The sequence below is a fragment of the Notolabrus celidotus genome, chromosome 11, assembly GCF_009762535.1.
Source record: "Notolabrus celidotus isolate fNotCel1 chromosome 11, fNotCel1.pri, whole genome shotgun sequence".
Classification (NCBI taxonomy): Eukaryota; Metazoa; Chordata; class Actinopteri; order Labriformes; family Labridae; genus Notolabrus; species Notolabrus celidotus.
In genome coordinates this window covers 27,217,810-27,230,925 of record NC_048282.1, presented here as the reverse complement: position 1 = coordinate 27,230,925, position 13,116 = coordinate 27,217,810, and the positions used below count along the sequence as shown (strand labels likewise).

Here is a 13,116-nt window from a genome sequence, read left to right as displayed (position 1 = left end):
AGTTAGTTTCTCCTCCTGTATCCAGCAAAACTGATGATTTTCTTGTCCAGTGAGAAAGTGTGAGGGAATCAACTTCACTATTTAAATTTTGGCCTGGTGGTTAAGTTATGCGCCCCATGTACATAGGCTACAGCTCTCAAGCAGGTAGTCCGGGTTTGATCCCAACCTGCAGCCTCTTTCCCAGATGTCACATTCTCTTTCTGGGTTTCCCGCTCTATCCACTGTCCTGGATTGGTCTTTGGCACATACTGTATATGTTAAAAAAAAAGAAGTTCAACATTTTATAATACAGCAAAGTAATAGTATGGCCACTTTCTTTAAGCATAGTACACACCACAAGATAATCAAGCCTGTTTTTGGCCGGGTTCCCCCTTCCAAGTTCCAAGTCCCTGTTTTCAGAAATTTCTAAAGATTATCTCTGTCAGATTTTCTCGTTGTTTGTAGTGTGTTATGATGTTTTTTATTTATCCTGATCTGCTTGGAAGATGATCGGTGCCGCACCAATTTGAAATCGTAAATATTAAACATGCTCAGTATAAGCGATCTGAAACCCTGTTCTGCGGGAGGAACCCCGAGCGGCAACCTCCGGTCCCAAACTATGAAGCCCATGTGGATGTGTTATAAACTGCAATTCATCGAGAATCCGCTTGAGCCTGGCTGCAGAAACACCAGAAACCACATAGACACCAATTCAAAAAAGACAATATTTGCAGCAGAAACAAACATGTTTACAGCCTGGTTCAAAAAATGGCTTGGCTCTACATAGCTAATGTCTCTATCGGCACACACTGTACGGGGGTTCATTTTTTTCTAACACCACGGCTCAGAAGATATTAATATTTTGAGTTTTTGCTCAAATAAGGACATTACTTACTTGACTCCCAGACAGGAACAAATAGCTGTTGGCTAGGAGGCTCAAACTCCGCCTCTTTACGTCACACTTTGACTGGCTGAGTTCTGCATTTCCAATATGGCTGCCACCATCGATTGGCTTCAAAACAGTGCTCAGGAACAGATGGGTGACGACATGGATACTACATCCATTATTTATACAGTCTATGGGACAGCCAAGCATGCACCTGTCTGATTGTCTCATGCAATAAAATTGATAGCCAATCAGGAAGCAAGTTGAGGAAACGCGAAGCCTTAAGTTAGGTGGACGTTAGAAATTGAGGACGAGCTTGTTGATTGGTGGACACAACATTAGTATTTATGCAGCATGTCCTGTAAAATTCACCACAATCGAACTAACAAGGAGAGGAGTTGAAAAGAAATTTCTACCTAATGGATTTACCAGGTAGCTAAGTAGCTAGCCATATTTAACTTGGAAGCAATCTTGTCGTCTACAATGTTACTTTATTCCACAGTCATGTTTGAGTGCAAGAAACTTAGTGAGGCTTACTTTAGAGAGTGAGGACGTAATCTGTTAGTGCGTGGTGTGTTTGCCATCGTTGCTCTCCACACACTACATCAACTAAACTGTTTAATCTGTCATTGTTTCATGTCATTTGAAGGATCTCTCACATTTTCAACAGGGGCTACTATTTAAAAAATCTTAGAGCGACCTTCTTGACAGAATATTAATCCCACTTTCACAGCACTAGTGTGTTGTGTTGTTCATCTTGTCTCACACTGACTCTTAAATCTGTATGTTACAGCATCCTTGAAAGAAAAAGAAAAGCAGTCTGAGCATGCAACTGCATTCTTATGCAGTAACTTAATATAATTAAATGACTCCTATTGCATATTATAAGCCAAGATCTAAGTTTTAAGTTTCTTTGAGTTGATTTTTAAAGGGACTGAAATGAGCTGAAACAGATTGTAGCCTGGAAGGCAGGAAATCAATCTGAGAAGTTCTGCTGCACTTGGCAGTAATGTAACAAGCAGACAATTTGTCCTGTAGTTAATGGACTAAAACATGAAAACAGCCGTAACTTGAAGGTGGAATATGACCATGTCCATCAGACATTAACAGGTACCAACTGTACTTTGGTGTGAAACAGATAACAGAAACAGCCTTTGGTGTCAGGAGGAGGTGTGTGGAGGTGTGTGGAGGTGCGTCAGATCTGCCTGCCAGGCAGCAAGAGGCCCGCCAGAGCACATCAGGGTGTTTCAGCGTCCCTTTGATGGAGTGTGTATCACCAGTAAGAATCTGCTGCTGTCTCCAGCGCCTCAGGGTCTCACAGTAGTTCTGGGAGAGACGGAGCAGACAGCATATGTACTCGAAATACACGGCTTGGCAGTGATTTACCCTGTTTTTGAGTCTGTCGTTTGACAGGTCGACTGATCAGCAATGTAGCAACAGAATGTAGAATAAGAAACGTTAGTGAGATGAGGAAGCAGTAATGCTTAGATGTATGGAATCACGCGTCTGCAGAAACACATCGGGGCAGCTGGTTACAGCCTCTGACAGAACAAAACTGGATGCAAACCATATTGAAGTTATACCTCTATATCTCTACTGACTGTCTCCTTCTAAGTGTTCAGAATGACTTTAAAAATCTTTTCCATAATGCAAAGGCCTAAAAACTGGAGACTGAGAGAGTAACAGAAACAGTGTATTATGCACATAAATGTTATATTATATTATGAATTGCTCCCTTTCCAATGATGTATAATGCAAAGTGAGGTGTTGAATGCTAGTTGATTGTGTTCGGGTTTTTAATGAGCTGTATTATAGCCACTATGACATCATCCATTTGTTTGTTAACCACAGTTTTTCAGCCTTGAGTTTAATGTTTGTGTTGTTGCCATGCAGTTTTTTTGGGCTGGAAGCGACCAGATTTTCTCTTCCGGTTGACAGGATGTCAATCATAGGTAGAAACACCCCTTGGCGGACCATACCCTATCAACATTTTAACTCAAATGAGACCATTTTTTGCAAGACTTAGATCAGGGGTTCCCAAACTTTTTAGTCTGCAACCCCCAAAATATCACTGCCAGAGACTTGAGACCCCCATTGTCCTGAAATGGTTGAAAGTTGCTCACAGCCGCATATAAGAACTAAGAGCCCAATCTGAAAACCTACATATATCTTTGTAATTTCAAAAAGGCTACAAGCAGCATCATTTCCTCAGGGGTCAAGTAGGAATAAAGTAAAGAACACTAATGATGTTTTTAATTTGCATGGTTTTATCTTAAATTTAGCTACAATCTTTGTAAATAGTATTCCAGCATGGATAAATTAAGCAATTTTAGATCATTATACATTTTTATTGTTTTTGGGTAGGCATCTCACAACATCCCCCATCAGTGTCCCATGACCCCAAAGGGGGTCCCGACCCCCACTTTGAGAACCACTGACTTAGTTCATGAGATTGAGAATACAAACACATCAGGAAAATGTGCACAAAGGTGATGCACAAAATGAAAAGTTTTTTTTTCTCCTCTTCTTCGATCCAATTAGATTTCTTTAGGTAATTACTGTAGTTGCCCCCTGCTGGCCATTAAAAAGATCACAGGCTCAAAGCACTTCTGCACATAGAGGCTACAGTCACTCTTAATATATAGTGTATGAGCTGTTTTCATTTCATTTATGCCCGTGTTTGGCTTAAATTGCACCCTCTGTGTTCTAGATGGCTGAGGTGCATGCGGTCCATTCTCCACGCAGGCAGTCGTATTAGCTGTCAGTTCAGGCAGTAAAAGCCAAAGGATTGGATTTGTAAGGCTTTTACTCTCATGATGGACTGTGATCAGGCCACACGGAGCTGCTGAGAGCAGAGACGATGGTCAGGCATAAATGACTCTCTATACCTTTTGTTGAGAGAGCAGGTGATGAATGATTTCCCCTCACTTTTCATCACCGCTGTCGGAACAGTTAGATAACCCCAGAGATTTACGACGCTCCCTGTTGCACTTTCGCTCTCTACAAGCCATAAAGCCAAGGTTGTGTTATTCCCTGTGCGGTTTATCAGACAAAATATTGCTGCCAAACAATCCAGAAAGCTGTGCTCAGTGTTTAACAATAGACTCACCCTAAACAAACCCAATTAGGTCAATGACCTGCTGTCAAGTATTGTGCAGAGGCCTGTCGACATTCCTCCAAAGTGAGAGTTTCTACAGCCATTCTGCTGCTCTGCTAGCAAAACAGTCTGCTCTTTTTTGCTTATCTGGTAAGAAAATAGAGCCTCAGCAGTCGTGACTAAATACTCTGAGTATTTTTTGAATTTGGCTCATTTGATCCAACCAACAACAGAAATGCTTCCTTCTGTTGCCGACAAATATTTGTACACAAAGATCTAAGACAGAGACAGTTTATCCCTCAAACCACACAGAGTTTAAGTTGATATCTTAACAGTTAAAGTTAATTTGGAAAAACACAGAATGTTCTCAGAGAAAATTCCTCTTAAAAACTCAAATTACAATGTTGTTTGGACTTGGAGCCGCTGATGTTGATGAATAAGCACGCAGAAGCGATTAGAATTTGAAGATTTCCACAAGCTCCCCAACCCATCCCCGAATTCCTCGCCATTACATGAAGCAATTGTTGAGTCTGAATGTCAATTTGTCTTTTTTTATTGTTCTGTCCTTTCTCTTCTTGACTCAACTCGTCTGTAAGAAAAAAAAGACTGATCTGCAGAAAGGTCAGAGTGTGTGTTTGGTTACACGGAGCAAAGAAGTGAAAACAACAGTTGCTGGCAGAAGAGCTTTGCTTCCATCAGATATTCATTAGACGTCTTTATCTTTTTCAAATTGAGTGCTTTGATGCAGAGGATAAGCGGCACATCTCTCTCAACATTCCCCAGCAGCTCTGTACTCACTGATGAAGCCATCATCTTCATCAGTGAGTGCATTGGCACGCAGAGGTTCTTTAGTCAGGGTGAATAATTGGATCAGACGAAGAAGAGCATTTCCTATCAGCAGACCAGATCATAAATCACTGCCATTATCTCGTCTCATGTCTCAGAGTCTCCTGCGCTTGTCCACAGTCTGCAGCATCCTCAGCCCAGCCTGCATCTGGACCCCGGGTGCTTCTTGGTTTTTTTAATCACAACATGTGTTTGAAAGGTGATATTAATTTACTGCTCACCGCAAGTCTTCTTCACCAGAAGACTTTTTTGACAAAGTTGAATGTGGCGACATCAAAACGAGGAGTCACATCAGTTTACACGCCAACATGTTAATCATCTTAGAGGAAGAGTCCTTGATGGGATGAGGCAAGCTGACTTCAGGGGAACCATTTCTTTACAGCTGTGCTCTTTCTAAAGAGACCCGTTTTACTTACTCATTTTATGCAACAAAACCTGCTCCAAATCTTTTTGGACTGACCTCTTTATTTGATTTAAACCTCTTCTATGAAATCTTCTTCTTCACTTAAAAAAAGTCACATTTGTACAGTTACTTTTTATAGTTTATTCATGTCCTCTAAATGCCACTGTTAACATATTTTCCCTCAGATATTGATGAATGCAGTATAAATCACGGAGGTTGTAAATATGGCTGCGTCAACACACTGGGGAGCTACGACTGTACCTGTCCAACGGGACACAAGCTGCACTGGAACAGGAAAGACTGTATCGGTATGTAGCAGCACTGCCCTCTTGTGGTGACTTCACTAACACACACACTTATGTTCTTTTTTTCCCCTCTCTGTCTCAGCTTTTTTTTTTTTTTTTTTTAAACACTAAATGATTGTGTGTTTTATTTACCTCAGAGCTGGTGAGATGTCCTCCGGGACTTGCGGCACCAAAAGCGACTCTAACCTGCAGCAAAACAGGGAAGAAAGAGAGTTGCTCGCTCACATGCGCCTCCAAGGCTCACTATCTAGCAGGTACATCACTCATAGAAAATCAGAAAACAACAAACAAATGTCCTCTTAATTCATATTTTAGAACTTTTTTGTGTGTCTGATTTCTTCAGAGTCTGATAACAGCTACTCAGTGAGCTGTGGTATCCCCATCCTCAGAGGGAAGTCTCCTGCCAGGTTCAACTCCAGCAGCAGTCAGAGCTGCATAGGTTCGCTGCCCGCCAGATTCCCACAATCAAACACTTTTTTTTAAACAATCCCATCTGTTAGTCACAACTCACAGACAGTTGGTTGTCTTTGTTATGGCAGTGTGCTCGAACCCACTGTGCTGTGTTTGTCTGTAGAGACTTTGGCGCCTCCAGTGAAGCAGACGGCTTCTTTCAAGATTAAAAACGCCAAATGTCACCTGCACCCGAAGCTGACCGGCAGGACGGAGGACAGAGGACGGACACTCGGTCCAGGTCAGTCTGAAAATGCTGCTTTATATTAATTCAGGTACAAATTAAGACATTTAAAGGGATAAACTGTAGAATTTGCTGCCAAATCACTTTGTTGATTCTTTGGTAAGTAAATCCATAGGAATTTCAGTGGCAAGGTTTTAGATGGTTTCTTGTTTTTGTCCTCAAACAAACTTTGCAAACATCTGCTGGTGCCAGCATGTAACAAGAGAGGATTTATGTTGTTCTTTGTTGAAGGATTTGATTGTTTTCTCACTGTTTATTGGATAAACAGAGAATGGGCATTTGTGGGGAATTCACCAACAAGACTGCGCCATTGTTCATTAAAACTTTATTTGCTAACAAGATCCCTACATTGGACATAACACTATGCTTCATAAGTAAGACCACATCACTGAACATCAGAAGAAATTATTTATTATACAAACCGTTGTATAGTTAAAGATACTTTATTTAAATTATGCTGGAAGGTTGAGTCACAGTATTTCTCAATTGCTAAAATGCATTTCTTGACATCCACCACGCTTCTCTCAACACTATAAGCACAAAACCCAATTTTCAAACTACATTCACCAAACCTCTGACTCTTCCTGCAAAACCAAATAATGTTGTCAGATCATACCCCAAGTCAATCAAAATTAAAACAATACTAAGCAGTCATTACACACTACATCAAAACACTGAAAATACAATGCTCAGGACATGAAGCTGTAGAAATAATGTTTATTGTTCACAGTAGGCTAAAAAAAATATCTTCTTTGAATGTAGCTCCTGTCTAGAGTAAAATAAAGTAAAATCAAATATAAATGAGAAGCACATTACAGTGTAATCCACAAAATCAAACTGAAGTGCCTACAGTATCAACACTCATTCAGCCACAGCATCAGGTCTATGTGCTGGGTCAGGCCACAGGACTTCATCCACATCACAGGCCACATTCTCCCAACCCTGGCGTGCCAGATCCAGGATTATATTGGTTTCCTCACATCATTAGCCACAAGTGTGATCAATTTTGAGTGGTTGTGTTTAAGTTGTGACACCTGTGCTTCAAATGTGTTGAACTTTTGCCACCTGTGCTTACCATTATGCAACACAAGTGCATCACAGTGCAAAATGTGTTTTAGTGAGTGAGAATGTGTTTGCAAGTTGTGTCTAACAGGTGACAAGTGCTTATGGTTTTGCCAAAAGAGTGACTGATTCAATACATGGGTTCAGGCCACTGAGGAATTTGGTTCGGACAATAGGGTTTAGTGTTTTAGCAATTGAGAAATACTGTAAAGTGGGATGAGTAAATGTTGAGGTAGCCTGGATGATGGGATACCAGGAGTTTGTAGTAAGAGGAGAGGTGAGAAGAGGTCAGAGGAGAGGAGAGGAGAGGAGAGGAGAGGAGAGGAGAGGAGAGGAGAGGAGAGGAGAGGAGAGGAGAGGAGAGGAGATCAGAGGAGAGGAGAGGAGAGGAGAGGAGAGGAGAGGAGAGGAGAGGAGAGGAGAGGAGATCAGATGGAATTAAGGAAGGAAAGAGGAGAAGAGAGGAGAGGAGATTGGAGGAGAGGGGATAAATTGCGAGTAGAGGAGAGGAGAAGGGGTGAGAGGAGATAAGATGGGAATGAAGAGGATGGAATGAGATGGGAAGAGTGGATAAGAGGTGAGTAGAGAAGAGGGGATAAGAGGTGAGGAGATGACAAGAGAGGACATGAGATGAGATGGGATCGAAGGAGAGGAGAGAAGAGGGGAGGAAAGAGGAGTGGAAATGAGATGAGATGAAGTAAGAGGAGATGAGATGGGATCGAAGGAGAGAAGAGGAGAGGAGATGAGATAGGAGGAGAGGAGATTAGATCGGAGAAGAGAAATGAAGAGGGAAGGAGAGAGGATAGTAGAGTAGAAGAGATTGGAGGAGAGAAGAAGATAAAGGGGAGGAGAGAAGAATAGTGAGGTAGTGGGGTTTGGCGGGGGAGGGTCTTGAGAACTGAGACGAACAGCAGTAAATGGTTTAGCACGTAAACACAGGTAATTGCAGAGATAATGAGCTGCAGGTGGGTGAACAGGTTACAGAGGTCCCGTTTCTACACTTTCACCATACTAACTTCATTAAAGGAAACAAATCGCAAAGGAACACCAGTACAATTATTAACAATAACATGCCTTCTATTTGTGACTAATAGCCTTCAAGTAATCAAAGACCTTAACTTCCAAACATTATTAATGTGGTACTAGTCTAGTCCTGATTTATTTTTGACATGTCTAAAACACGGTGTGATGTTGTGTGCTCCACAGGAGGTGGGCAGCCCTGCAGTAACTGCCTGGTGACATTTGTCAACCTAAAGTGTGACTCCTCTAAGAAAGCCAAAGGGCGACGAGCACGAAACCCTTCAAACAAAGAGGTGACAAGGATTACGTTAGAGCTGGAGGCTGAAGTCAAACCTGGAGACACAACAGGTCAGTCATCTCATTGAAAACACTGACAGCTTGTCTATTGCATCAGTCTGAGCATGTAATGTCATATTTTATTTCCACTTGTCTATCCTTTTTGTTGCTGTGTTCTTGTAGATGAAACACAGAATGTTTTATTTTTCCCTATAACCAGGCAGTTGTAATCTCAGCTGCCTTAGACAGCGCATGGAGAAGCAGGTGAAGATGTACATCAAGGCTCTGAAGAAATCTATCAACCAGGAACGTTTCCTGATCAGAGTTGCTGGGTTGGAGTACGAGGTTGCTCAAAAACTTCCCCAGGCTACTCCAAGTCAAGAGAACTGTGGGCCAGGCTGGGAGAGGGACAGTGGGAGATGTGGTAAGACCGTAGAGATGGACCTGGAGTTTTGCATTAACCAAGTCACAGAAAAGTTCAAAACCTAGACGTAAGATTATTTAATGTAAAGGATTAAAAATAAGTGTGTCATCTTTAACCAAAGCTGTGTTGGATATTCTCTCAGTCAGATGCTTGTCAGGGTCTTACTACCACGGTGAGCAGGAGCGCTGCGTCCAGTGTCCACCTGGCACTTTCCAGGAGAGGGAGGGGCAGCTGGCCTGCGACCTCTGCCCAGGTACTGATGGACACGGGCCTGTTGGAGCTCGAAACATCTCCTCATGTGCAGGTAGGGCCAGTGTCAAACGCTGTGTATTTGCGACTGTGTTAAATGTTGGATCCAACACAGCGGACAAATGGCTATGGTACAAGATAGCGTGATACAATACAACACAACAGGACTCAACAGGATATGATACTATAACTTTTCATAGCATAGCACACCACACCATTCCATACCATACTATAGTATAGCACACCATACCGTACCATATAGGGATGTAAGGATACACTCAACCCACAATTTGATTCGAGTCCCGATTTTTGGTTCACGATACGATTCACTCACGATTCTCTAATGATTTTCAAAAAAACTGGATTGAACTCAAAACTTAAATAACTATTATTTTATTTCAATTCTCAGATATGGACAGTTGCAAAATATATTTTTTCTTATATTTCTTTGTAAACAAAGTAATCCTTTTTCATTTTTAAGGTGTGTTGGAACTCAAATAAAACCACTGCACACTTTTTTTCAGTACCTTGCAAAAAAACTAAGAATTACCGCACAAAAATACCTTGTTGGAAAATTTCAGAACAATTATAAAGAAATGGAAAATGAACGATTCCCAGATGAAAGTATTGAATATTAAAACAAATATGGCAAATCTCTTTGAATTAGGGATGTAATTTTTAAGTATTCTTGATCGACCTTTGGAAATGTTAATGATCAATTATCGTTTAATCACTAAAAAAACGCTTTCCTTGTCGTATAATGCAGATAGCGCCTTCTACTGCTTGAAAATAACATCTCGATACAAACTCTGTTGAATCGATTTTAATCCACCCTTATTTGTATTGATTTTTTACCTCTTTGCGATATATCCTTACCATATCATACTATATGTTGTGGTATGATTTGGTATGATACAAAACCAAACAATAAGGTACATTTTGTATAATACAATATGGTACAGTACAATACTATACAATACAATACAATACAATACAATACAATAAAATGATATGCAATTCAATACAGTGTTATTGTTCTGTAAACCCTCTCTCCTTGTGTACAAATCAAATCCAGGTCAATGTCCAACTGGGCACTTCTCCAGCGATGGCTTCAAACCTTGCCAGCCGTGCGCTCAGGGAGCCTACCAGCCAGATTTGGGACGGACTCTGTGCTTCCCCTGTGGGGGAGGACTTAGCACGAAAAGGGAAGGTGCCAGCTCCTTCCATGATTGTGAGGTCAAAGGTCAGTTTTTGCTTTTTTTTACACAGCCGAATAGGGAAACTATAGTCCCTCATCTGCAGAACCTGACCTACTGAATATCTTTTTTTTCTACAGTCCAGTGCTCTCCAGGTCATTATTACAACACCACAGTACACCGGTGTATCCGCTGCCCAGTAGGGACCTATCAGACAGAGTTCAGACAGAACTACTGCATCTCCTGCCCTGGAAACACAACCACTGACTTTGATGGTGCCACGAGTGTCTCGCAGTGCAAGAGTGAGAATGAAAATTACTGTTTTTACGTTTTCAGAATCCTCCCAGCTCTGAGCTAAAAATTAATAAGTTGGGGTTGTGTGTGTGTGTCTAGACAGGCAATGTGGTGGTGAGATGGGCGAATTCATGGGTTACATTGAGTCACCTAACTATCCCGGCAATTATCCCGCTAATGTGGAATGCATCTGGAACATCAACCCGCCCAGCAAACGCAAAATCCTGATTGTGGTGCCAGAGATTTTCCTGCCCTCAGAGGACGAGTGTGGGGATGTGTTGGTCATGAGAAAGAACTGTGAGTGTCTCTGTCAATAAATGCACCTCACAAGGCACACAGCTCTGCAAGCCTGATTTGTCACCCCTGTCTTGTCTGTGCCCCTGTAAGGGTCAGCCACATCCATCACCACCTACGAGACGTGTCAGACGTACGAGCGGCCCATTGCCTTCACAGCTCGCTCCAGACGACTCTGGATTAACTTCAAGTCCAACGAGGCCAACAGCGCCCGGGGCTTTCAGATCCCCTACGTTACTTATGATGGTATGAAGCTCACTAATTACACCTGGTTTATATTGTTGTTGTTGTTACTGTTACTGTTGTTGTACTGTTATTAACTATTATGGCCACAGAATGCAAGCTTGGAAATGAGAAACTTTGAATTTGCATTCTATGAACATTGAGTTTTGATACACAAATTGAGCATAGCTTTAGTTCAGGCATGCCACAAGAACATCAGCTGCTTTTAATTCCAGCCCCTATTAGCCGACAGCTCAGCTGATTACATCTACGCATCTGATTGGCAAATAGCAAAATGGGCATTCTATTTAAACTGCTTTAGTCTGCCGTCTCTTGCTGCTTTTCACTGCTTCAGTGTGATGGGAGGTGTGCTCTACCCACATCAGGCTTTGTAGCATTCCACATGGGCACCTGGAAGGGCAGGGAGCTCCTAGATCAGAGCTCCAAATATAACTTATCGCATGCAAATAATGAATTATTTTTAACAAGAGTGGTGCTGACTGAAAATATACATACATATATCCACTTTTTTCCCCAATAACCTCAATTTAGCTGTAACTAGCAGTGCAGATAGCTTTAGTTTTATGATCGCAATTATTATTATTAATTTTTTTGCCGTTCAACCTTTCATTGCATTTTTTTCAGTATTTCCTTTTCACCACAAGTTGACAAATTATCTATAAGTTATACAAAAACCAACAAAAAGAAAGTAGGAAAAAAATAATAATAAAAAAAATACATATAATAATAATAATAAAGATAATAATAAAATAGCATTCCTAATTTTCTCTGTGATGTTTAGAGGTTAACATTTATAGCATTATGATCGCAATTTTTGAGGGATCCATCTTTGACTTTCCTTCTCAGCTTTGACATAGTGGGGAGGAATATTTTTTGATGTTCACAACAATAGCCAAGCCTAAAACGTGGATGGATATTAACATTTTAATATCATAGGTATTGTCATTATTCAGTGTATCGGCCATGTATTTCACCTATTTTTAGATGAAAGCCTGGAGAGAGCATCTCTTTTCAAAAGGTTGTCACAAATGGGTGCAAAATATTAAATGTTAATCTGAGAAATTATTTAAAAAAGGAGTAATTTATCCCCCTAGTTTTATAGTCTACACTTGAGAAGACAGGTGACCTATCAGAAGCTCTCGGTTCATGTAGGCTCAGAAAAAAAGTCAGATGGACTCATTGGGACATTTTACAGTAAAACTCTTTAGCTCTCTCTGGTGGTCAAACTATGTAACTGAAAAAGCTTCCATATGACTATACAGTTCAGTATTTCTGCCTTGATATCTTGTTACTTACCAGCTCACTTCACACTGATATGATGTACTGTATCTGTATTAGGCTCACACTAGGCTGTTGTCCTCGGTTCATATTAAAAAGAAAAATCCATCATTATTGAAAATAGAAAAGTGACCAAGTTGACCTGAATCATGAACAAGCAGCTTCTAGTGCAACATTTTTTCCACCTACCAGACTCTTCTTCAGCTACTGTCAGCACCTACTCTGGCTCACCTAACTAAATAAGCAAAGACTTATTGTGATTGTATGTTTCTTTTATGAATTTAGAGGACTATGAACAGCTTGTCGAGGACATCGTAAGAGATGGAAGACTCTACGCCTCTGAAAATCACCAAGAGATCCTCAAGGTATGTTGAATTACTTCTTACAGTGTTTATTTCTGTCTGATCACTGCTGGTACCTGAGACCATCTGTGAGCGCCGGTTCAGTTAAGCAGTGAGCCAATGTTAAAATTTGTTGTTTGGCTAAACACAGCTGTTACTGACAAACAAATGAGTACCTGCATGAGTCAGAGAGTGCATTAATTATTAGCAGTGTTTGTTCATTCTGTCA

General features: G+C 41.0%; 1 protein-coding gene across 2 annotated transcripts in view; it reads left to right on the top strand.

Annotated features, from left to right (window-relative positions):
• scube3 (signal peptide, CUB domain, EGF-like 3) overlaps positions 1-13,116 on the top strand; it is a 96,210-nt gene that overhangs the window by 80,104 nt on the left and 2,990 nt on the right. For both annotated transcript variants that reach the window (XM_034695239.1, XM_034695238.1), the window contains 12 exons: positions 5,397-5,519; positions 5,654-5,770; positions 5,860-5,955; positions 6,091-6,207; positions 8,479-8,640; positions 8,789-8,992; positions 9,135-9,296; positions 10,317-10,484; positions 10,578-10,739; positions 10,831-11,028; positions 11,119-11,271; positions 12,832-12,911. In XM_034695239.1, coding sequence (XP_034551130.1) covers positions 5,397-5,519; positions 5,654-5,770; positions 5,860-5,955; positions 6,091-6,207; positions 8,479-8,640; positions 8,789-8,992; positions 9,135-9,296; positions 10,317-10,484; positions 10,578-10,739; positions 10,831-11,028; positions 11,119-11,271; positions 12,832-12,911 — 1,742 coding nt within the window. The remainder of the gene's footprint in view (positions 1-5,396; positions 5,520-5,653; positions 5,771-5,859; positions 5,956-6,090; positions 6,208-8,478; positions 8,641-8,788; positions 8,993-9,134; positions 9,297-10,316; positions 10,485-10,577; positions 10,740-10,830; positions 11,029-11,118; positions 11,272-12,831; positions 12,912-13,116) is intronic.